This window comes from Coregonus lavaretus (assembly GCF_964263955.1).
Source record: "Coregonus lavaretus genome assembly, contig: HAP1_SCAFFOLD_279, whole genome shotgun sequence".
NCBI lineage: Eukaryota > Metazoa > Chordata > Actinopteri > Salmoniformes > Salmonidae > Coregonus > Coregonus lavaretus.
The window spans coordinates 313,293-338,288 of record NW_028161756.1 but is presented as its reverse complement, the minus strand read 5'-3'; the positions used below and the strand labels follow the sequence as shown (position 1 = coordinate 338,288).

The 24,996-nt window shown below is 45.2% G+C and overlaps 1 protein-coding gene across 1 annotated transcript; it reads left to right on the top strand.

Moving 5' to 3' along the window:
* The first annotated feature begins 65 nt into the window (after positions 1 to 65).
* LOC311120156 (short/branched chain specific acyl-CoA dehydrogenase, mitochondrial-like) lies at positions 66 to 24,984 on the top strand. Its single transcript, XM_084194774.1, has 10 exons — positions 66 to 168; positions 2,164 to 2,323; positions 2,573 to 2,673; positions 6,935 to 7,141; positions 9,075 to 9,245; positions 10,011 to 10,136; positions 17,192 to 17,374; positions 20,267 to 20,404; positions 20,596 to 20,695; positions 23,501 to 24,984. Exons 1-10 carry the CDS (start codon positions 136 to 138, stop codon positions 23,575 to 23,577), a joined length of 1,296 nt encoding a protein of 431 aa, XP_084050900.1. The 5' UTR covers positions 66 to 135; the 3' UTR covers positions 23,578 to 24,984.
* The last annotated feature ends 12 nt before the right edge of the window (positions 24,985 to 24,996 follow it).

Below are 24,996 nucleotides of genomic sequence, written 5' to 3'. Positions count from 1 at the left end.
AGCCCTGCGTATATAATTGAAGACAGGAGTAAGAGCTGATACGTTCTACAAGTGATGATGCGAAACTGTTCAATGGTCACTGTTTCACCCGGTCAATACAAAAGTGAACACACTCACATGTAAACAAGAGAAAACATGGCGTCGCCCTTGATCAGGTGCATCTCTAAGGTGAGACGAATAGTAATGAAAAAACGGTTGCTTCGTTCACATTGTTGTTTTATGATATGTTGTCTTTGTGTAGTTCGTACTTCATTAGAAATACGAACTTAGCTAGCCAGTGTTCTTTTGTAACTTTAAATTACCCCATTGCATAACCTAGCTAGCGTTGGCTAGCTGCATGCTAATAGTAATTACATAGCAAGTTAGCTACTGCTTGCGTCAGTTATACTACAAGTTACTCATGAAGACATGTAATGCTAGTGTCACTGCTTTTATCTTGCCGTATATATCCACCACTCTCTCATATTCACTCATGCTGGAGTATGGATATATTTTGGTTGCCTGACGACTCAAACTGAATTGTTCCGCTGCTCTATTTTCGCTAGCTACATACTGTACTTGATTGGGAGAAGAATGTAACGTCCGTGTGTGGCGTAGTGTTTGACCGCAGGGTAAATCTATTTGAGAATGAGCATCCCTTTTGATTGGAACGAAACCTTCCATACATACAGTATTTGCCCATTGTAGAAGTGCTCAGAAAGTGACTTGCCAAAACATTCAAGAGGTAAAGGTGCTTGACCTATTCTGCATACCCCACCATACCATGAGATATCCATGTCTTCATCACTGGAAAAAATAAACGGTTGAGTTTGAAATCATAAAAGCTTACAAGGGTTGTCAAACTACATTATAATTTATTGAAGAAAAAAAAGTTTAAATAAAAAAATGTCATTTTTATACCTTGGTCAATTATCTAAAAACGCGTAAACTCCGTTTTTTTTTCTCCCTACTTGTTCCCACCATTGGTTGAGACACATTACATTTACATTTTAGTCATTTAGCAGACGCTCTTATCCAGAGCGACTTACAGTTAGTGATTACATATATATATATTTTTTTATACTGGCCCCCTGTGGGAATCGAACCCACAACCCTGGCGTTGCAAACGCCATGCTCTATCAACTGAGCTACACCCCTGCCGGCCATTCCCTCCCCTACCCTGGACGACGCTGGGCCAATTGTGCGCCACCCATGAGTCTCCCGGTCACTCCTTAGACCACTGCGCCACTCAGGAGTACACAACATGCTCTTGAATACAGGGTGGGTGTCATTTCAATCATAGAAATATAAATTATAGAACGGACCTATCCCTTCAGACCACTGCAATTTAGCAGGTACACCATTGAAATGAAAATGTAATTGAAATGTTTATTTCTAATTACTACCACAACTATGGCTGCTGGTCGGTCCACCCACCGTTGAATGGCTACTTAAATGGTAATGTCTATTCTAGTATTTATATTTCTAGGATTCCAATAGGTTTCCTATGGAGGATTGACAGGATAATTTAAAACAACAGATATTCCCATTCAAGTCAACATTCTCTGATGTCTGGACCTCCAACCATATTTGAAAGTAGAAATGTCAATATAATTCCCATTTTAGTACATTTATCAGCCAAAACATTATACCCACCCCGTATTCAAGATCATGTTGTCTCAACCAATGGTGGGGCTACAGCATATGCCAATATTAAGTAAAAAACAGAGTGAACGCGGTTTAGATAATTTATATTTAAGGTGAAAAAATGTCATTTTTATAAAAAAACATTTAGTTCAAGTAATTATAAGTTAGTTTGATAACCCTGTTTTGTAAGCTTTTATGAAATCAAACTCAACCGTTTTATATTTTTTCCAGCGATGAAGACATGGATGTCTGATGGTATGGTGGGGTATGCAAAATAGGTCACATTTCTCTTGAATGTTTTGGCATTCATGTCCAAAAAGTCATTTTCTGAGCACTTCTACGATGGGCAAATATATTTATGGAAGGTTTTCGTTCAAATCAAAAAAGGGATTGAATTCAAATGGATGGCTGCCGTATCAAGGAGTTTGGGTCGCCGGGGAAATATTACTTGGGATTGAGTAGAGTGGGAACTTTTTGCCTGGACACTCAAGTTGCATCATGTCATCCATCAGCGAAAATGTAACCGTGTAATTTCAGGTTGGTAGGCAGGTTTCCCGACCATGGAGTGTCTACCAGCAGGGGCTGCGGAACAGATCCACCCAACCAGACGTGTCTGCAGAGCAGGCTGCTGCCCTGGGGGTCTCCCACCCTCCACTACAGACATACTCTGAGGAGGAGGGGATGATGAGGGATGCTGGTGAGTTGGAGCATGCAGGATATACACTAGGCAGAGCAACAAAGGAAATATATATATATATATATATATATATATATATATATATATATATATATATATATATATATATATGAGCGCTAAAACCAAACATTTTAATATTTAATAAACATACTGGATCACGCTATGGATTTCTCCATTTGTCATGAATTCTGTTTATGTTCAGTTCATCTAATCACTTGCATTTCATTTTACTGTCCCATATTTGAACAGTGAAAAAGTTTGCACAGGAGCGTCTTACCCCGTTTGTGTCGAAGATGGACGAAAACTCTCATATGGACCCGGAAGTGATAAAGTCACTCTTTGAACAGGGGGTATGTGTTTCTCTCCTTTCCATGCTATGGTCATTAGGCTAAGACTCCAGCCACCCTAGTCATAGACTGTTCTCTCTGCTACCGCACGGCAAGCGGTACCGGAGCGCCAAGTCTAGGTCCAAGAGGCTTCTAAACAGCTTCTACCCCCAAGCTATAAGACTCCTGAACAGCTAATCAAATGGCTACCCAGACTATTTGCTGCTGCTACTCTGTTTATTATCTATGCATAGTCACTTTAATAACTCTACCTACATGTACATATAACCTCAATTACCTAGACTAACCGGTGCCCCCGCACATTGACTCTGTACCGGTACCCCCCTGTATATAGCCTCCCTACTGTTATTTTATTTTACTGCTGCTCTTTAATTATTTGTAACTTTTTTTTTTTTTGGTATTCTTTCTTAAAACTGCATTGTTGGTTAAGGGCTTGTAAGTAAGCATTTCACTGTAAGGTCTACACCTGTTGTATTCGGCGCATGTGACAAATAACATTTGATTTGATTAGAACCAGCGTGAAGTTCATAGGAGCATGTCAAATTGGGGGTAAAATGAAAGCTAAAGCTAAGTGCAGTTATCCTCGCAAGGTGAGGTATTGAAAGCTGATTTTGACCCCTACCTTTTGGAGAAGAAAAGTATTGCTTGTTAAACAAAATTTAATTTTCTGAGCAGTTGTATTAGTAGAAAATAATATAATTGACAATTTTTTTGAGCATACAATATAGCTCAGTATTTGAATTATTTATCTTATACAGTCATTTTTGCTCCTCTTGATCAAGGGTGTCAATAATTTCAGACCCACTGTGTCTTTAAGATATTTTAAATTTTCTCTCCCTCATGAGGAAGGATAATGAATGTTCACAGAAATAACAGGTAAAGGTAGATCTACCAATTAGTTAGAGTTTTTACTGATATACGTTTTGGTTATGAATTATTAAGTGATTAAAAGTGTAATTCTGTTACCAAATTAAGTCACAGAATTACTGCAATTGAATTGGCTACAACGGCAAATCATAGTAGTCACCTGTTACTGTCCTCCTTCCACTGGTATACTGTGATGTTCAGCTCATAGGATCTCCTGCCACTGTCCTCCTTCCACTGGTATACTGTTATGTTCAGCTCATAGGGTCTCCTGCTACTGTCCTCCTTCCACTGGTATACTGTTATGTTCAGCTCATAGGGTCTCCTGCTACTGTCCTCCCTTCCACTGGTATACTGTTATGTTCAGCTCATAGGGTCTCCTGCTACTGTCCTCCTTCCACTGGTATACTGTTATGTTCAGCTCATAGGGTCTCCTGCTACTGTCCTCCCTTCCACTGGTATACTGTTATGTTCAGCTCATAGGGTCTCCTGCTACTGTCCTCCCTTCCACTGGTATACTGTTATGTTCAGCTCATAGGGTCTCCTGCTACTGTCCTCCTTCCACTGGTATACTGTTATGTTCAGCTCATAGGGTCTCCTGCTACTGTCCTCCCTTCCACTGGTATACTGTTATGTTCAGCTCATAGGATCTCCTGCTACTGTCCTCCCTTCCACTGGTATACTGTTATGTTCAGCTCATAGGATCTCCTGCTACTGTCCTCCTTCCACTGGTATACTGTTATGTTCAGCTCATAGGGTCTCCTGCTACTGTCCTCCTTCCACTGGTATACTGTGATGTTCAGCTCATAGGGTCTCCTGCTACTGTCCTCCTTCCACTGGTATACTGTTATGTTCAGCTCATAGGGTCTCCTGCTACTGTCCTCCCTTCCACTGGTATACTGTTATGTTCAGCTCATAGGGTCTCCTGCTACTGTCCTCCCTTCCACTGGTATACTGTTATGTTCAGCTCATAGGGTCTCCTGCTACTGTCCTCCTTCCACTGGTATACTGTTATGTTCAGCTCATAGGGTCTCCTGCTACTGTCCTCCTTCCACTGGTATACTGTTATGTTCAGCTCATAGGGTCTCCTGCTACTGTCCTCCCTTCCACTGGTATACTGTTATGTTCAGCTCATAGGGTCTCCTGCTACTGTCCTCCCTTCCACTGGTATACTGTTATGTTCAGCTCATAGGGTCTCCTGCTACTGTCCTCCCTTCCACTGGTATACTGTTATGTTCATCTCATAGGGTCTCCTGCTACTGTCCTCCTTCCACTGGTATACTGTTATGTTCAGCTCATAGGGTCTCCTGCTACTGTCCTCCCTTCCACTGGTATACTGTTATGTTCAGCTCATAGGGTCACCTGCTACTGTCCTCCCTTCCACTGGTATACTGTTATGTTCAGCTCATAGGGTCTCCTGCTACTGTCCTCCTTCCACTGGCATACTGTTATGTTCAGCTCTTAGGCCAAACTGTTTTCTTTCTCTTTCTGTTGTCTGGTGGTCGAAGCAAGACTGTCCAGAATGTTTTCACAATCTTACTTACTGACACCTACCCTCGTTCCATTTACTGTAGCAAGCATCCTCACCCACTGCAATTTATCAGTCCGCCCTGGCCTTGATTTCAACGTCCACAGATGTAGATCTTTGATTGATTTGGCCCAAACATAGACGTCTATAATTGGTTGAGATTAGGTCCGGTCATAGACGTCTATGTTTCACAAGTTTGCACAGCACAGTAGAGCACAGTATAATGTACTGCACTGAACATATCTACTGTACTGAACTATACTGTGCTGTACTGTGATGTCCAAACCTGTGAAACATTAGACATCTATGATTGGTTCAGATTTGGTCTGGTCCGGACCAACCAAATTTGGTCTTGTTTGGGGACCCAAATATGCAAAGGAGATTATTATCCATGAAGAGAATGATATTATTCATATCCATAATTATGCATTTCTGTAGAATACAGATCAGGGACCCATGATGTAATTCCGTTACCGTAATTCTGTTACCTGATGTAAATCCACTTAACTTAGTGTAGTTCAATAACCAAAATATATTTTAACAAATTAAGTGGAGTCGGCTGATACCTGATTTCTTTCTGCAGACATCTTTGAATCTTAATTCGGAACAGACACTGAGTGTACAAAACTTTCCGTGACATAGACTGACCATGTTAATCCAGGTGAACGCTATGGTCCCTTATTGATGTCACGTGTTAAATCCACTTCAATCCGTGTAGATGAAGGGGAGGAGACAGGTTAAATAATGATTTTTAAGCCTTGAGACATAGATTGTGTATGTGTGCCATTCAGAGGGTGAATGGGCAAGACAAAATATTTAAGTGCCTTTGAACGGGGTATGGTAGTAGGTGCCAGGCGCACCGGTTTGAGTGTGTCAAGAACTGCAATGCTGCTGGGTTTTTCAGCTCAACAGTTTCCCGTGTGTATCAAGAATGTTCCACCACCCAAAGGACATCAGCCAACTTGACACAACTGTGGGAAGCATTGGAGTCAACATGGGCCAGCATCCCTGTGGAGTCCATGCCCCGATGAATTGAGGTTGTTCCGAGGGAAAAAGGGGTTGCAACTCAATATTAGGAATGTGTTCCTAATGTTTTGTACACTCAGTGTATATTTGAGTTTTTGGAAAGCGTTACCTAACTTTGCATCGGCACAGTTCTGCTCGAGAATGTATTTTTGTAAAATGTTCAATGGAAATTGTTAAAATTAGTCCTTGTGCATAGAGTTGTATGTTTGTTAACCTTTGTAAATAAATAGTTTTTGTATGGTAACATTTGGAAATCTCAGCATAATTTCTGTTATCGTTGAATTGCCCCTAACCCTAACCTCCGTCATGTTCATTAGACACCAAACAGAAGAAAATGGACTAAAACAGGGAGAGACTACCTGGACATTAACGTTCTTATTCTGTATTAAAGTGTTTAGCTACAGTGTGCCCTCCTGAACACTCCCCTGTTGTCAAAAAGAACATTTTAAAAGTTTGTCCTGAACATTCCCCTGTTGTACGTACTTGAGTATTTCCCATGAATTTGTCAGATCTTTCTGGCGCAGTGGTCTAAGGCACTGCATCGCAGTGCTAGCTGTGCCACTAGAGATCCTGGTTCGAATCCAGGCTCTGTCGTAGCCGGCCGTGCCCGGGAGACCCATGGGGCGGCGCACCATTGGCCCAGCGTCGTCCAGGGTAGGGGAGGGAATGGCCAGCAGGGATGTAGCTCAGTTGGTAGAGCATGGCGTTTGCAACGCCAGGGTTGTGGGTTCGATTCCCACGGGGGGCCGGTATGAAAAGAAAAATAATGTATGCACTCACTAACTGTAAGTCGCTCTGGATAAGAGCGTCTGCTAAATGACTAAAATGTAAAATGTAACTTCCCAGCTGATGGGCATTGAGATCGACCCAGAGTACGGAGGCACCGGCTCCACGTTCTTCTCCTCCATCCTGGTCATTGAGGAGCTGGCCAAGGTGGACGCGTCCGTGGCCGTGCTATGTGACATCCAGAACACCCTCATCAACACGCTCTTCGCCAAGCTGGGGACCGCAGCCCAGAAAGAACAGTACCTCAGCCGACTGTCAACAGACATGGTGAGTGACTTAACAGATTGCATGTTGTTGTATTGATTTTATTAAACAGGTTTCTAGCCTCATGGGTCTTTCCTGGTTTAAATACAGTTTGAATATAAAACACTAGCCGAGAGGAGAAAATGTGGCCTATGTGTTTTGATTTATCATACAAAGGGTGTACTAGTAAGTTTGAATGAAGCTTCTGATCATGTAGAGCGATCAGAGCGAACTGTCTAAAACTGTCAGGATACAGCCTGTTGGCTACTGTCTAAAACTGTCAGGATACAGCCTGTTGGCTACTGTCTAAAACTGTCAGGATACAGCCTGTTGGCTACTGTCTAAAACTGTCAGGATACAGCCTGTTGGCTACTGTCTAAAACTGTCAGGATACAGCCTGTTGGCTACTGTCTAAAACTGTCAGGGTACAGCCTGTTGGCTACTGTCTAAAACTGTCAGGGTACAGCCTGTTGGCTACTGTCAGGATACAGCCTGTTGGCTACTGTCTAAAACTGTCAGGGTACAGCCTGTTGGCTACTGTCAGGATACAGCCTGTTGGCTACTGTCTAAAACTGTCAGGATACAGCCTGTTGGCTACTGTCTAAAACTGTCAGGATACAGCCTGTTGGCTACTGTCTAAAACTGTCAGGATACAGCCTGTTGGCTACTGTCAGGATACAGCCTGTTGGCTACTGTCTAAAACTGTCAGGATACAGCCTGTTGGCTACTGTCTAAAACTGTCAGGGTACAGCCTGTTGGCTACTGTCAGGATACAGCCTGTTGGCTACTGTCTAAAACTGTCAGGGTACAGCCTGTTGGCTACTGTCTAAAACTGTCAGGATACAGCCTGTTGGCTACTGTCTAAAACTGTCAGGATACAGCCTGTTGGCTACTGTCTAAAACTGTCAGGATACAGCCTGTTGGCTACTGTCTAAAACTGTCAGGATACAGCCTGTTGGCTACTGTCTAAAACTGTCAGGGTACAGCCTGTTGGCTACTGTCTAAAACTGTCAGGATACAGCCTGTTGGCTACTGTCTAAAACTGTCAGGGTACAGCCTGTTGGCTACTGTCTAAAACTGTCAGGGTACAGCCTGTTGGCTACTGTCTAAAACTGTCAGGATACAGCCTGTTGGCTACTGTCTAAAACTGTCAGGATACAGCCTGTTGGCTACTGTCTAAAACTGTCAGGATACAGCCTGTTGGCTACTGTCAGGATACAGCCTGTTGGATACTGTCTAAAACTGTCAGGATACAGCCTGTTGGCTACTGTCTAAAACTGTCAGGATACAGCCTGTTGGCTACTGTCTAAAACTGTCAGGATACAGCCTGTTGGCTACTGTCTAAAACTGTCAGGGTACAGCCTGTTGGCTACTGTCTAAAACTGTCAGGGTACAGCCTGTTGGCTACTGTCTAAAACTGTCAGGATACAGCCTGTTGGCTACTGTCTAAAACTGTCAGGGTACAGCCTGTTGGCTACTGTCTAAAACTGTTAAGGTACAGCCTCAGTGTTCACTGGAAACACGCACCGGAAGTTGAACAAAATTATCACAATGTTCAAGTTTTCCGCTCACAAGACATACAATTTGCTCAGTGCCCCAAAACATTTGAGGGAACATTGGTGAAAGGGGGTATGAATACTTTCTGAAGGCACTGTGTCCCATCCATGTAATGATACTAACACCCTGTTGTCCTGTACTGTAGGTTGGTAGTTTCAGATCTATCTCCTCCATGTAATGATACTAACACCCTGTTGTCCTGTACTGTAGGTTGGTAGTTTCAGATCTATCTCCTCCATGTAATGATACTAATAGCCTGTTGTCCTGTACTGTAGGTTGGTAGTTTCAGATCTATCTCCTCCATGTAATGATACTAATAGCCTGTTGTCCTGTACTGTAGGTTGGTAGTTTCAGATCTATCTCCTCCATGTAATGATACTAATAGCCTGTTGTCCTGTAGGTCGGTAGTTTCTGCCTGTCAGAAGCAGAGTCGGGGAGCGATGCCTTCTCTCTGAAGACGCGCGCTGACAAACACGGGGACTATTACCTCATCAATGGTTCCAAGATGTGGATCAGTAATGCAGAGCATGCTGGGGTGTTTCTGGTGATGGCCAACGTGGACCCGTCTGCTGTGAGTTCAAACCCACGCCAGTCACAACAACAACAACAACAACAACAACAGGGTCTTCTTCATTAGGGCACACCGAATACCGTTACATTTTTAAAATGCTGTGCAACGGAAAATGAAAACGGTAATTTATTATTGGACAAGTTCAGATAGTTCACTCTGTTTTGGAGTTTCTTTTTCTTCCGTTTCATGTCTAATGTACGTAACCCTGATTTCCAGGCCTCATGGTCGGGTAACTTAGTTATTTCAAATCCTTCCAGCCTGAGTGGCGCAGTGGTCTAAGGCACTGCATCACAGCCTCTAGCTGTGCCACTAGAGATCCTGGTTCGAATCCAGGCTCTGTCGCAGCCGGCCGCGACCGGGAGACTCATGGGCGGCGCACAATTGGCCCAGCGTCGTCCAGGGTAGGGGAGGGAATGGCTGGCAGGGATGTAGCTCAGTTGATAGAGCATGGCGTTTGCAACGCCAGGGTTGTGGGTTCGATTCCAACGGGGGGCCAGTATGAAAAAATTAATAATAATGTATTCACTAACTGTAAATCGCTCTGGATAAGAGCATCTGCTAAATTACTAAAATGTAAATGTGGTAGTTGTGGTAGTGTTTGTCTACTGGCTGTAGGGGAGTTTGATATGTCCTGTTGAAAGGTAGCTCCTAGGAAGCAGCTCCTTCCTGGTTTACACCCTGCTGGAACCTGGGTCTGTGCCCAAATAAAGTTTGATTTGGTTTGTATGAAACAGGAAATGACGGTATCTTCCTCCTGGTTGACAGGGTCACAGAGGCATCACCTGCTTCATCGTGGACAGAGACGCAGAGGGGCTTCAGATCGGCAAGAAGGAGAACAAACTGGGTCTGAGAGCCTCTTCAACCTGTCCTCTCAACCTGGATAACATCAAGGTAGGTAGCCTCTTCAACCTGTCCTCTCAACCTGGATAACATCAAGGTAGGTAGCCTCTTCAACCTGTCCTCTCAACCTGGATAACATCAAGGTAGGTAGCCTCTTCAACCTGTCCTCTCAACCTGGATAACATCAAGGTAGGTAGCATCTTCAACCTGTCCTCTCAACCTGGATAACATCAAGGTAGGTAGCCTCTTCAACCTGTCCTCTCAACCTGGATAACATCAAGGTAGGTAGCCTCTTCAACCTGTCCTCTCAACCTGGATAACATCAAGGTAGGTAGCCTCTTCAACCTGGATAACATCAAGGTAGGTAGCCTCTTCAACCTGGATAACATCAAGGTAGGTAGCCTCTTCAACCTGGATAACATCAAGGTAGGGACCTCTTCAACCTGGATAACGTCAAGGTAGGGACCTCTTCAACCTGGATAACGTCAAGGTAGGGACCTCTTCAACCTGGATAACATCAAGGTAGGGACCTCTTCAACCTGGATAACATCAAGGTAGGTAGCCTCTTCAACCTGGATAACATCAAGGTAGGTAGCCTCTTCAACCTGGATAACATCAAGGTAGGTAGCCTCTTCAACCTGTCCTCTCAACCTGGATAACATCAAGGTAGGTAGCCTCTTCAACCTGTCCTCTCAACCTGGATAACATCAAGGTAGGTAGCCTCTTCAACCTGTCCTCTCAACCTGGATAACATCAAGGTAGGTAGCCTCTTCAACCTGTCCTCTCAACCTGGATAACATCAAGGTAGGTAGCCTCTTCAACCTGTCCTCTCAACCTGGATAACATCAAGGTAGGTAGCCTCTTCAACCTGTCCTCTCAACCTGGATAACATCAAGGTAGGTAGCCTCTTCAACCTGTCCTCTCAACCTGGATAACATCAAGGTAGGTAGCCTCTTCAACCTGTCCTCTCAACCTGGATAACATCAAGGTAGGTAGCCTCTTCAACCTGTCCTCTCAACCTGGATAACATCAAGGTAGGTAGCCTCTTCAACCTGTCCTCTCAACCTGGATAACATCAAGGTAGGTAGCATCTTCAACCTGTCCTCTCAACCTGGATAACATCAAGGTAGGTAGCCTCTTCAACCTGTCCTCTCAACCTGGATAACATCAAGGTAGGTAGCCTCTTCAACCTGGATAACGTCAAGGTAGGGACCACACACATTTTAAATATGAACAAATATAGACAGTAAGTACAACAAGCAGCCATGAAATGTTGAAGCTGATATGCACCAACCTGTCCATCAGATCAGAAGCAGGTTCATTTAATGGGAGAATGGTAATGGATGTATATAGTATGACCAGTATAATAATGACTCTACCTTCTAGCTGTTTATATCCTCAACTGGAAGTGTGTCTGTACTCTCTAGAAGTGGAAATGTTTATTGGATCCATATTTTATATTCTGTCTATATATTTTGTAAGGCAGAACCCCATTTAGTCGACTCGTCGGTAGGCTGTTGGTCGACAGAGATTTATTTTAGTCGAGCAGTCTCAAATTCTTATATATGTTTTTATTGGCATACAAGACACCTGTGTGATTTGCGTCTGTCTGTGTGGACTAATCCATTGCGGAGGCCGTGGGGATGGCGTAGTCCATCACTCTAAGACGTGATACTGAAATTATATATGGTTATATTAGGTAAAAATGATGGTGCAACACTAATACAAATATTATTTTATAACGAATACGCTTTCTCCCTCGTTGGATAGCTGTCGCTGTCCGCGATTCTGAACCATGATCTTCAGTGCGCCATTGAATTTGCGCCTTTCCCTAGACCATGTTGCTATGTGCATAATAGCAAAGTTAACCAGCATATTGGTGTTGAGAACAATGTGGCGGAGGCAGCAGCGGAGTTGGGAGACTAGAACAGCCCTTTGCCTTAATTGTCTAAGAAAAGTGTAGAGGGAGGAAACCCTAATTAGGGCTATAATCAATACCTGTTAAACGGTCCTGGCTTTATAAATCATCCATATCTACAGAAATAAGACAGATCCTGCTTCTGTTGCCTGTTTCAGTGTTTGTTTAATAGCCTACTGAGTCCGTGAGCACCAAGCCTCACGCAACCACAACATGTAGGATAAAGCGATTTCACAACTTCTGTAATATTATGCTGTAATAAAGGTTTTATTAGAATAGACTCTCTGGGATTACTTATCATTTATTTAGTGTTTACACTGTTCCAAATGGTCAGAGAAATTAATTAATTGAACAGCACCTGTTTGTCAGGCAGCTCTCGCTCCTAGACCCTCCTTTATCTAGATCTCCTTCTTATTGTTATGATGACGATGATCATTATAGTAAGTCATGTCGTTATCATTAGTAGTCTTAGTATAGCAGCCTTGTATAACCACCATGGAGCTGTCTGTAGGCCTAAGAGGGCGTCCTGTTTAGTCTTAATACCGTAACTAATCTAGGCTTACACTGAGTGGACAAAACCTTAGGAACACCTCTCTAGTATTGAATTGCACCCCCCCCCCCCCCTTTTGCCCTCAGAACAGCCTCAATTCGTCGGGGCATGGACTCTACAAGGTGTCGAAAGCGTTCCACAGGGATGCTGGCCCATGTTGACTCCAATGCTTCCCACAGTTGTGTCAAGTTGGCTGGATGTCCTCTGGGTGGTGGACCATTGTTGATACACACAGGAATCTGTTGAGCGTGAAAAACCCAGCAGCGTTGCAGTTCTTGACACAAACCGGTGCGCCTGGCACCTACTACCATACCCTGTTCAAAGGCACTTAAATATTTTGTCTTGCCCATTTACCCTCTGAATGGCACACATACAAAATCTGTCTCAAGGCATAGAAATCTGTCTTTAACCTGTCTCCTCCCCTTCATCTACACTGATTGAAGTGGTTTTAACAATTGACATCAATAAGGGATCATAGCTTCACCTGGATTCACCTGGTCAGTCTACGTCCTGGAAAGAGCGGGTGTTCCTAATGTTTTGTCCACTCAGCGTATAAGGCCAGCATTTCATCAACTTCACTGTGGAAATGGGGATATGTTGATATGCTTCAGTTTGCTGCCATTTGAAAATAGCTCACATTAATATATGTAGCCTTAGAAATAAGGTTCATGAAATCAATAACTTACTAACATCAGATAACAACATTCATATATTAGCCATTTCTGACACTCACTTTGATGATACAGCAAGAGACAGGAATGTTCCTAATGTGTTGTACACTGTGTATATATATATACAGTGGGGAGAACAAGTATTTGATACACTGCCGATTTTGCAGGTTTTCCTACTTACAAAGCATGTAGAGGTCTGTAATTTTTATCATAGGTACACTTCAACTGTGAGAGACGGAATCTAAAACAAAAATCCAGAAAATCACATTGTATGATTTTTAAGTAATTAATTTGCATTTTATTGCATGACATAAGTATTTGATCACCTACCAACCAGTAAGAATTCCGGCTCTCACAGACCTGTTAGTTTTTCTTTAAGAAGCCCTCCTGTTCTCCACTCATTACCTGTATTAACTGCACCTGTTTGAACTCGTTACCTGTATAAAAGACACCTGTCCACACACTCAATCAAACAGACTCCAACCTCTCCACAATGGCCAAGACCAGAGAGCTGTGTAAGGACATCAGGGATACAATTGTAGACCTGCACAAGGCTGGGATGGGCTACAGGACAATAGGCAAGCAGCTTGGTGAGAAGGCAACAACTGTTGGCGCAATTATTAGAAAATGGAAGAAGTTCAAGATGACGGTCAATCACCCTCGGTCTGGGGCTCCATGCAAGATCTCACCTCGTGGGGCATCAATGATCATGAGGAAGGTGAGGAATCAGCCCAGAACTACACGGCAGGAACTGGTCAATGACCTGAAGAGAGCTGGGTCCACAGTCTCAAAGAAAACCATTAGTAACACACTACGCCGTCATGGATTAAAATCCTGCAGCGCACGCAAGGTCCCCCTGCTCAAGCCAGCGCATGTCCAGGCCCGTCTGAAGTTTGCCAATGACCATCTGGATGATCCAGAGGAGGAATGGGAGAAGGTCATGTGGTCTGATGAGACAGAAATAGAGCTTTTTGGTCTAAACTCCACTCGCCGTGTTTGGAGGAAGAAGAAGGATGAGTACAACCCCAAGAACACCATCCCAACCGTGAAGCATGGAGGTGGAAACATCATTCTTTGGGGATGCTTTTCTGCAAAGGGGACATGACGACTGCACCGTATTGAGGGGAGGATGGATGGGGCCATGTATCGCGAGATCTTGGCCAACAACCTCCTTCCCTCAGTAAGAGCATTGAAGATGGGTCGTGGCTGGGTCTTCCAGCATGACCACGACCCGAAACACACAGCCAGGGCAACTAAGGAGTGGCTCCGTAAGAAGCATCTCAAGGTCCTGAAGTGGCCTAGCCAGTCTCCAGACCTGAACCCAATAGAAAATCTTTGGAGGGAGCTGAAAGTCCGTATTGCCCAGCGACAGCCCCGAAACCTGAAGGATCTGGAGAAGGTCTGTATGGAGGAGTGGGCCAAAATCCCTGCTGCAGTGTGTGCAAACCTGGTCAAGACCTACAGGAAACATATGATCTCTGTAATTGCAAACAAAGGTTTCTGTACCAAATATTAAGTTCTGCTTTTCTGATGTATCAAATACTTATGTCATGCAATAAAATGCAAATTAATTACTTAAAAATCATACAATGTGATTTTCTGGATTTTTGTTTTAGATTCCGTCTCTTACAGTTGAAGTGTACCTATGATACAAATTACAGACCTCTACATGCTTTGTAAGTAGGAAAACCTGCAAAATCGGCAGTGTATCAAATACTTGTTCTCCCCACATATATATATATATATATATATATATATATATATATATATATATATATGGGCTACTGTATCAATCATTAATTTGTTCATGTCATCCCAACATACGAGTCATTCATGCTTTAGAAATGCAATCAAGCATTGTAGTTTTTAAATGAAATAACAAAGGGAGCCTTGAATAATGAAACTGCAATATGTCAGCAATGTTTTAGTAATAAAGGCTTTTACAAAAACAATTCCATTAGAACAGACTCTCTGGTAGCTTATTGTGTTAGTGTTGTTGACAGTGTTCCAAATGGTCAGATAATAATAATAATAATAATAATAATAATAATAATAATAATAATAATAATAATAATATTATTGTAATCTAACCTGTTGGGCCTTTTTCTTGATCTCCAGTAGTTTCCTCAACTAAATCAGATGTGACTTCCCCTTTCCCTCCTGAGCAACCAGTAAACATTCCCCCTGTTTTCAAGTTTATTATTCACATCCTCCATTTTGCTGTCAATGTGTCGGGGTGTTCGGAGTTTGTTACAACCAACTTATAGTGATTTATGATCGGCTATAGGTCAGGCCCTATTGGTCACGTAAAGAGAGCAAGGGTTGAGGGAGTAGACGGATTTAGTCAGGCCCTATTGGTCACGTCAAGAGAACAAGGGTTGAGGGAGTAGACGGATTTAGTCAGGCCCTATTGGTCACGTAAAGAGAGCAAGGGTTGAGGGAGTAGACGGATTTAGTCAGGCCCTATTGGTCACGTAAAGAGAGCAAGGGTTGAGGGAGTAGACGGATTTAGTCAGGCCCTATTGGTCACGTAAAGAGAGCAAGGGTTGAGGGAGTAGACGGATTTAGTCAGGCCCTATTGGTCACGTAAAGAGAGCAAGGGTTGAGGGAGTAGATGGATTTAGACGGCCAGTAGACGGATTTAGTAACAGAACTTCTCAGTCGGAGAAACAACAAGTAAGAAACCTAGAAATGGCTGTAATGATGTAGCAGCTTCGGCACCACGGTGATAAACTCTATAGTGGCGCCTGGTCGCTGCAGCAGGGAGGAACCACGGTGATAAACTCTATAGTGGCGCCTGGTCGCTGCAGCAGGGAGGAACCACGGTGATAAACTCTATAGTGGCGCCTGGTCGCTGCAGCAGGGAGGAACCACGGTGATAAACTCTATAGTGGTGCCTGGTCGCTGCAGCAGGGAGGAACCACGGTGATAAACTCTATAGTGGCGCCTGGTCGCTGCAGCAGGGAGGAACCACGGTGATAAACTCTATAGTGGCGCCTGGTCGCTGCAGCAGGGAGGAACCACGGTGATAAACTCTATAGTGGCGCCTGGTCGCTGCAGCAGGGAGGAGAGCGAGGCTTCAGCACCACGGTGATAAACTCTATAGTGGCGCCTGGTCGCTGCAGCAGGGAGGAACCACGGTGATAAACTCTATAGTGGCGCCTGGTCGCTGCAGCAGGGAGGAGAGCGAGGCTTCAGCACCACGGTGATAAACTCTATAGTGGTGCCTGGTCGCTGCAGCAGGGAGGAACCACGGTGATAAACTCTATAGTGGCGCCTGGTCGCTGCAGCAGGGAGGAACCACGGTGATAAACTCTATAGTGGCGCCTGGTTGCTGCAGCAGGGAGGAGAGCGAGGCTTCAGCACCATGGTGATAAACTCTATAGTGGTGCCTGGTCGCTGCAGCAGGGAGGAACCACGGTGATAAACTCTATAGTGGCGCCTGGTCGCTGCAGCAGGGAGGAACCACGGTGATAAACTCTATAGTGGCGCCTGGTCGCTGCAGCAGGGAGGAGAGCGAGGCTTCAGCACCACGGTGATAAACTCTATAGTGGCGCCTGGTCGCTGCAGCAGGGAGGAGAGCGAGACAACGTGCTCCAGTCACACAGGCACTCGCTGCCTTTTATGGTTTTACACAGCGCGGTGGTCCGTCAGGCTCCCGCTTCAGTCATCTGTGTGTCTTTTTAATTATTTCATCAAACGGAGCGCTTAAAGCATCAGACAAGCTCAGTGCATATAGTTGATTTTATTAAAACAGAAGGGGTGTGACTATATATGGAAAAAAAATACACGTTTTCACATTTCAACCAATGGATTGGTCGAAAGAACAGCGGACTCTTGGTCAACCAAGGTTGTTTTTTAGTTTGGGACAGCCCTAATATTATTTTCTATTGCTGGCACCAACACTTCAACTTCTGGGTATGTGGAAATGTGCTTTGCAAATAAAGGTGATTCTGATTTGTTGAAGGTTCCTGAGAAGAACATCTTGGGTCAGATCGGCCACGGATACAAGTACGCCATCGGCATGCTGAATGAAGGCAGGATTGGGATCGCTGCCCAGATGCTGGGACTGGCTCAGGGCTGCTTCGACCAGGCCGTTCCCTACACCAGACAGAGGGTTCAGTTTGGCAAACGCATCTTCGACTTCCAGGTAAAACATATATTCATTAAAACATTTTATCAATTTCTCGGTCGTCACATTCATGTTTCCGCACTTGTAGGCGTTGCTGCTATTACCAGTGTGTGGCTTACTGGCTTTTATAAAACTAATCTTTGTGCTTATTTTAAAAGCCTCCATTGTGCTCTGTTTTAATATAATAGAGGCCATTTAGCGGACGCTTTTATCCAAAGCCACTTACAGTCATGCCTGCATACCTTTTAGCCTGGCTGGCCCCAGCGGGTATCGAACCCATGGCCCTGGCATTGCAAGCACCATGCTCTACCAACTGAGCATGATGCTTATATAATGTGTTACAGGCCATGCAGCACCAGATTGCCCACATCTAAAGGATGTTCTATAATGTGTTACAGGCCATGCAGCACCAGATTGCCCACATCTAAAGGATGTTCTATAATGTGTTGCAGGCCATGCAGCACCAGATTGCCCACATCTAAAGGATGTTCTATAATGTGTTACAGGCCATGCAGCACCAGATTGCCCACATCTAAAGGATGTTCTATAATGTGTTGCAGCACCAGATTGCCCACATCTAAAGGATGTTCTATAATGTGTTGCAGGCCACGCAGCACCAGATAGCCCACATCTAAAGGATGTTCTATAATGTGTTGCAGGCCATGCAGCACCGGATAGCCCACATCTAAAGGATGTTCTATAATGTGTTGCAGCACCAGATTGCCCACATCTAAAGGATGTTCTATAATGTGTTGCAGGCCACGCAGCACCAGATAGCCCACATCTAAAGGATGTTCTATAATGTGTTGCAGCACCAGATAGCCCACATCTAAAGGATGTTCTATAATGTGTTGCAGCACCAGATAGCCCACATCTAAAGGATGTTCTATAATGTGTTGCAGCACCAGATAGCCCACATCTAAAGGATGTTCTATAATGTGTTGCAGCACCAGATAGCCCACATCTAAAGGATGTTCTATAATGTGTTGCAGCACCAGATAGCCCACATCTAAAGGATGTTCTATAATGTGTTGCAGCACCAGATAGCCCACATCTAAAGGATGTTCTATAATGTGTTGCAGCACCAGATAGCCCACATCTAAAGGATGTTCTATAATGTGTTGCAGCACCGGATAGCCCACATCTAAAGGATGTTCTATAATGTGTTGCAGGCCACGCAGCACCGGATAGCCCACATCTAAAGGATGTTCTATAATGTGTTGCAGCACCAGATAGCCCACATCTAAAGGATGTTCTATAATGTGTTGCAGCACCAGATAGCCCACATCTAAAGGATGTTCTATAATGTGTTGCAGCACCGGATAGCCCACATCTAAAGGATGTTCTATAATGTGTTGCAGCACCGGATAGCCTACATCTAAAGGATGTTCTATAATGTGTTGCAGGCCACGCAGCACCGGATAGCCCACATCTAAAGGATGTTCTATAATGTGTTGCAGGCCACGCAGCACCAGATAGCCCACATCTAAAGGATGTTCTATAATGTGTTGCAGGCCACGCAGCACCGGATAGCCCACATCTAAAGGATGTTCTATAATGTGTTGCAGCACCGGATAGCCCACATCTAAAGGATGTTCTATAATGTGTTGCAGCACCGGATAGCCCACATCTAAAGGATGTTCTATAATGTGTTGCAGCACCAGATAGCCCACATCTAAAGGATGTTCTATAATGTGTTGCAGGCCACGCAGCACCGGATAGCCCACATCTAAAGGATGTTCTATAATGTGTTGCAGGCCACGCAGCACCTGATAGCCCACATCTAAAGGATGTTCTATAATGTGTTGCAGCACCGGATAGCCCACATCTAAAGGATGTTCTATAATGTGTTGCAGCACCGGATAGCCCACATCTAAAGGATGTTCTATAATGTGCTGCAGGCCACGCAGCACCGGATAGCCCACATCTAAAGGATGTTCTATAATGTGTTGCAGGCCACGCAGCACCGGATAGCCCACATCTAAAGGATGTTCTATAATGTGTTGCAGGCCACGCAGCACCGGATAGCCCACATCTAAAGGATGTTCTATAATGTGTTGCAGGCCACGCAGCACCGGATAGCCCACATCTAAAGGATGTTCTATAATGTGTTGCAGGCCACGCAGCACCGGATTGCCCACATCTAAAAGGATGTTCTATAATGTGTTGCAGCACCAGATAGCCCACATCTAAAGGATGTTCTATAATGTGTTGCAGGCCACGCAGCACCGGATAGCCCACATCTAAAGGATGTTCTATAATGTGTTGCAGGCCACGCAGCACCAGATTGCCCACATCTAAAGGATGTTCTATAATGTGTTGCAGGCCACGCAGCACCAGATTGCCCACATCTAAAGGATGTTCTATAATGTGTTGCAGGCCATGCAGCACCAGATTGCCCACATCTAAAGGATGTTCTATAATGTGTTGCAGGCCACGCAGCACCGGATAGCCCACATCTAAAGGATGTTCTATAATGTGTTGCAGGCCATGCAGCACCAGATTGCCCACATCTAAAGGATGTTCTATAATGTGTTGCAGCACCAGATAGCCCACATCTAAAGGATGTTCTATAATGTGTTGCAGGCCATGCAGCACCAGATTGCCCACATCTAAAGGATGTTCTATAATGTGTTGCAGGCCACGCAGCACCAGATAGCCCACATCTAAAGGATGTTCTATAATGTGTTGCAGGCCATGCAGCACCAGATTGCCCACATCTAAAGGATGTTCTATAATGTGTTGCAGGCCATGCAGCACCAGATAGCCCACATCTAAAGGATGTTCTATAATGTGTTGCAGGCCATGCAGCACCAGATTGCCCACATCTAAAGGATGTTCTATAATGTGTTGCAGGCCATGCAGCACCAGATAGCCCACATCTAAAGGATGTTCTATAATGTGTTGCAGGCCATGCAGCACCAGATTGCCCATGTAGCCACCCAGATAGAGGCTGCCAGGCTGCTGACCTACAACGCTGCCCGGCTGAAGGAGGCAGGAAGACCCTTCATCAAGGAGGCCTGCATGGCCAAGTACTTCACCTCAGAGGTGAGCTGAATGTAGAGAAGTAGGCCCATTATTCTCAGAGTAGGAGTATAATCACTAGACTGGTCCTGTGTCAGAACCCTGCTCTCTTCTAATAGAGGGAATGAATGGTGCAAATCCAACTATTTCATACCACAGCATCACAGTGTTTGTGTTTAACAATATGTTTTATTGTTCCTTCCTCCATGAATTAGGTCGCAACGTTGACCACATCAAAATGCATAGAGTGGATGGGAGGGGTAGGCTTCACCAAAGACTACCCTATTGAGAAATACTACAGAGATTGTAAAATAGGTACGTTTCCATGGCTACTTCCAAAGCGATCCTGTACTGTTGCTATGCAACCCGGGGGTAACATGACTCTGTGAGGTCGTGTTTAGGAACGTCATGACTCCAGTTAGCTAGCTAGTTATTGGGCCTCAGCAAGGTGGAGTGGGGAGGGGGTGGTGTTTAGGAACGTCATGACTCCAGTTAGCTAGCTAGTTATTGGGCCTCAGCAAGGTGGAGTGGGGAGGGGGTGGTGTTTAGGAACGTCATGACTCCAGTTAGCTAGCTAGTTATTGGGCCTCAGCAAGGTGGAGTGGGGAGGGGGTGGTGTTTAGGAAGGTCATGACTCCAGTTAGCTAGCTAGTTATTGGGCCTCAGCAAGGTGGAGTGGGGAGGGGGTGGTGTTTAGGAACGTCATGACTCCAGTTAGCTAGCTAGTTATTGGGCCTCAGCAAGGTGGAGTGGGGAGGGGGTGGTGTTTAGGAAGGTCATGACTCCAGTTAGCTAGCTAGTTATTGGGCCTCAGCAAGGTGGAGTGGGGAGGGGGTGGTGTTTAGGAAGGTCATGACTCCAGTTAGCTAGCTAGTTATTGGGCCTCAGCAAGGTGGAGTGGGGAGGGGGTGGTGTTTAGGAAGGTCATGACTCCAGTTAGCTAGCTAGTTATTGGGCCTCAGCAAGGTGGAGTGGGGAGGGGGTGGTGTTTAGGAACGTCATAATTCCAGTTAGCTAGCTAGTTATTGGGCCTCAGCAAGGTGGAGTGGGGAGGGGGTGGTGTTTAGGAAGGTCATGACTCCAGTTAGCTAGCTAGTTATTGGGCCTCAGCAAGGTGGAGTGGGGAGGGGGTGGTGTTTAGGAAGGTCATGACTCCAGTTAGCTAGCTAGTTATTGGGCCTCAGCAAGGTGGAGTGGGGAGGGGGTGGTGTTTAGGAAGGTCATGACTCCAGTTAGCTAGCTAGTTATTGGGCCTCAGCAAAGGTGGAGTGGGGAGGGGGTGGTGTTTAGGAAGGTCATGACTCCAGTTAGCTAGCTAGTTATTGGGCCTCAGCAAGGTGGAGTGGGGAGGGGGTGGTGTTTAGGAAGGTCATGACTCCAGTTAGCTAGCTAGTTATTGGGCCTCAGCAAGGTGGAGTAGGGAGGGGGTGGTGTTTAGGAAGGTCATGACTCCAGTTAGCTAGCTAGTTATTGGGCCTCAGCAAGGTGGAGTGGGGAGGGGGTGGTGTTTAGGAAGGTCATGACTCCAGTTAGCTAGCTAGTTATTGGGCCTCAGCAAGGTGGAGTGGGGAGGGGGTGGTGTTTAGGAACGTCATGACTCCAGTTAGCTAGCTAGTTATTGGGCCTCAGCAAGGTGGAGTTGGGAGGGGGTGGTGTTTAGGAAGGTCATGACTCCAGTTAGCTAGCTAGTTATTGGGCCTCAGCAAGGTGGAGTGGGGAGGGGGTGGTGTTTAGGAAGGTCATGACTCCAGTTAGCTAGCTAGTTATTGGGCCTCAGCAAGGTGGAGTGGGGAGGGGGTGGTGTTTAGGAAGGTCATGACTCCAGTTAGCTAGCTAGTTATTGGGCCTCAGCAAAGGTGGAGTGGGGAGGGGGTGGTGTTTAGGAAGGTCATGACTCCAGTTAGCTAGCTAGTTATTGGGCCTCAGCAAGGTGGAGTGGGGAGGGGGTGGTGTTTAGGAAGGTCATGACTCCAGTTAGCTAGCTAGTTATTGGGCCTCAGCAAGGTGGAGTAGGGAGGGGGTGGTGTTTAGGAAGGTCATGACTCCAGTTAGCTAGCTAGTTATTGGGCCTCAGCAAGGTGGAGTGGGGAGGGGGTGGTGTTTAGGAAGGTCATGACTCCAGTTAGCTAGCTAGTTATTGGGCCTCAGCAAGGTGGAGTGGGGAGGGGGTGGTGTTTAGGAAGGTCATGACTCCAGTTAGCTAGCTAGTTATTGGGCCTCAGCAAGGTGGAGTGGGGAGGGGGTGGTGTTTAGGAACGTCATGACTCCAGTTAGCTAGCTAGTTATTGGGCCTCAGCAAGGTGGAGTTGGGAGGGGGTGGTGTTTAGGAAGGTCATGACTCCAGTTAGCTAGCTAGTTATTGGGCCTCAGCAAGGTGGAGTGGGGAGGGGGTGGTGTTTAGGAAGGTCATGACTCCAGTTAGCTAGCTAGTTATTGGGCCTCAGCAAGGTGGAGTGGGGAGGGGGTGGTGTTTAGGAAGGTCATAATTCCAGTTAGCTAGCTAGTTATTGGGCCTCAGCAAGGTGGAGTGGGGAGGGGGTGGTGTTTAGGAAGGTCATGACTCCAGTTAGCTAGCTAGTTATTGGGCCTCAGCAAGGTGGAGTGGGGAGGGGGTGGTGCTGTGCTATACAGGAGGCGTGGTAATCTGACCCTATAGGAATTCCTCTGTCTGATCTGACCTTGGTGTGCGAGGAGAGAGAGGGTGCGTCCAAAATGGCATCTTAAACCATATTTAGTGCATCTGTTTTGACCGCAGCACCGGTCTAAAGTAGTGCACTATATGGAGGATAGGGTTCCATTTGGGATGCACCCAGAGAGAGACAGAGGGCCATTCAACCAGGGTACGACCCAGGAAGCTTTTACCACACAATGACACTTTTGCTTTCATCGGTTGGTTCCACTTTGGCTGTTGATGGCAGATATTTTGGCAGATCGAGTTGCAGTTAGACAGTCTTAAGTTAACTGTTTCTCCTTTGTCCAGTACCCACTGATTTTTAGGAAAACTCAATTTTCATTCTTGGTGGAATTAGTGGACATCGCTAATAACATGTAATCTATAATCTCCTATTCCAGGATGGTGTAATTGTCATAAGCTGTTTTTCCATGTTTGTAACTGTACAGGGACCATTTATGAGGGCACAACCAACATCCAGCTGTCCACCATGGCCAAGTTTATAGACCAGGAGTATGACTACTGACCTCCTGACCTGGTCTGGCTGGATCCCCATCATGGAGACTGACCTGGCTGGATCCCCATCATGGAGACTGACCTGGCTGGATCCCCATCATGGAGACTGACCTGACCTCCTGACCTGGTCTGGCTGGATCCCCATCATGGAGACTGACCTGGCTGGATCCCCATCATGGAGACTGACCTGGCTGGATCCCCATCATGGAGACTGACCTGGCTGGATCCCCATCATGGAGACTGACCTGACCTCCTGACCTGGTCTGGCTGGATCCCCATCATGGAGACTGACCTGACCTCTTGACCTGGTCTGGCTGGATCCCCATCATGGAGACAGACCTGGCTGGATCCCCATCATGGAGACTGACCTGGCTGGATCCCCATCATGGAGACTGACCGTTACACACTCCTCTTTGTGACCCATTTGGTTTTATCACTCGTTGTTGGACTGTTGTGGGATTTAGGGCTCCTAAATTCAATCCGTATCGCGGGAGTTCAACGCTCCAGCATGATTTGAAATGTTAAGGCAATGTTCCCCCGTTTAGTGGAGAATGCATTCACTGTAAACGCTGCATATCTCGACTCAATCTACATTTTCTATCACGCAATCTGTACCGCTTCAGCGATCCCAGACGGAATACGGCCCTTAGAGTGGACTGATCAATACTGTAGCGCTCCTGTTTAAACCACTGTGTAGCTGACTGCAGTACTAGAGGATGTTCCATAACCGTGTAACAGTTAGTCAATGCATCTGTTGCTTTCCACTATGGATAGATTTAATGGTTACTGTTTCCAGACCTGTAGATAGTGAAACGTAGCTCTGGTGTTGGTAGTGTTAAGTGTTTTCAACTGTTTCCAGACCTGTAGATATTGAAACGTTGGTATTGTTAAATGTTTTCAACTGTTTCCAGACCTGTAGATATTGAAACGTTGGTATTGTTAAGTGTTTTCAACTGTTTTCCCCCACTTCCATGGCTCTTTCAGAATCTTCCACCTCAGTAGCTTTGTGCTTTTCAAAGTAATAAGAATCCATCATGTTATTACCACAGTATTAGTAGAACTATTATCTGATTGAATGGTCTCATTTCAAATCAACAAATCAGTGCCTTTTTATCCCAGCATAGTGTGTGTGGATTTTGTAACGCCATAAGATCTGAAATGAACCTCGTGCCTCCGTTAGATGAAGTCTTTCTGTGGTTGTGTAGCCTGTTTGGTGGGGGGGTTTTGGGGATCTACTTTGTCATGGTAACCATGTTTACTTGGTGGAGTAGGTCCACGCTGTCAGAGCTTTCTTTCTTTCAGCATTCTACTTTATTTTAAAGATGTCTGGGGAATTAGTTTCACAGAACTAAAAAGAGATTGTCTACATGAACTTCTTTGGACAATACTAATAAATATTAAATAAGTGTTTTAATGATCTTGCGTCTTA

Coding starts and splice junctions, on each gene's coding strand:
- LOC311120156 (XM_084194774.1), top strand. CDS start 136: ATGGCGTCGCCCTTGATCAGGTGCATCTCTAAG. Junction 169..2,163: donor TGATCAGGTGCATCTCTAAG/GTGAGACGAATA, acceptor GTGTAATTTCAG/GTTGGTAGGCAGGTTTCCCG. Junction 2,324..2,572: donor GGGGATGATGAGGGATGCTG/GTGAGTTGGAGC, acceptor ATATTTGAACAG/TGAAAAAGTTTGCACAGGAG.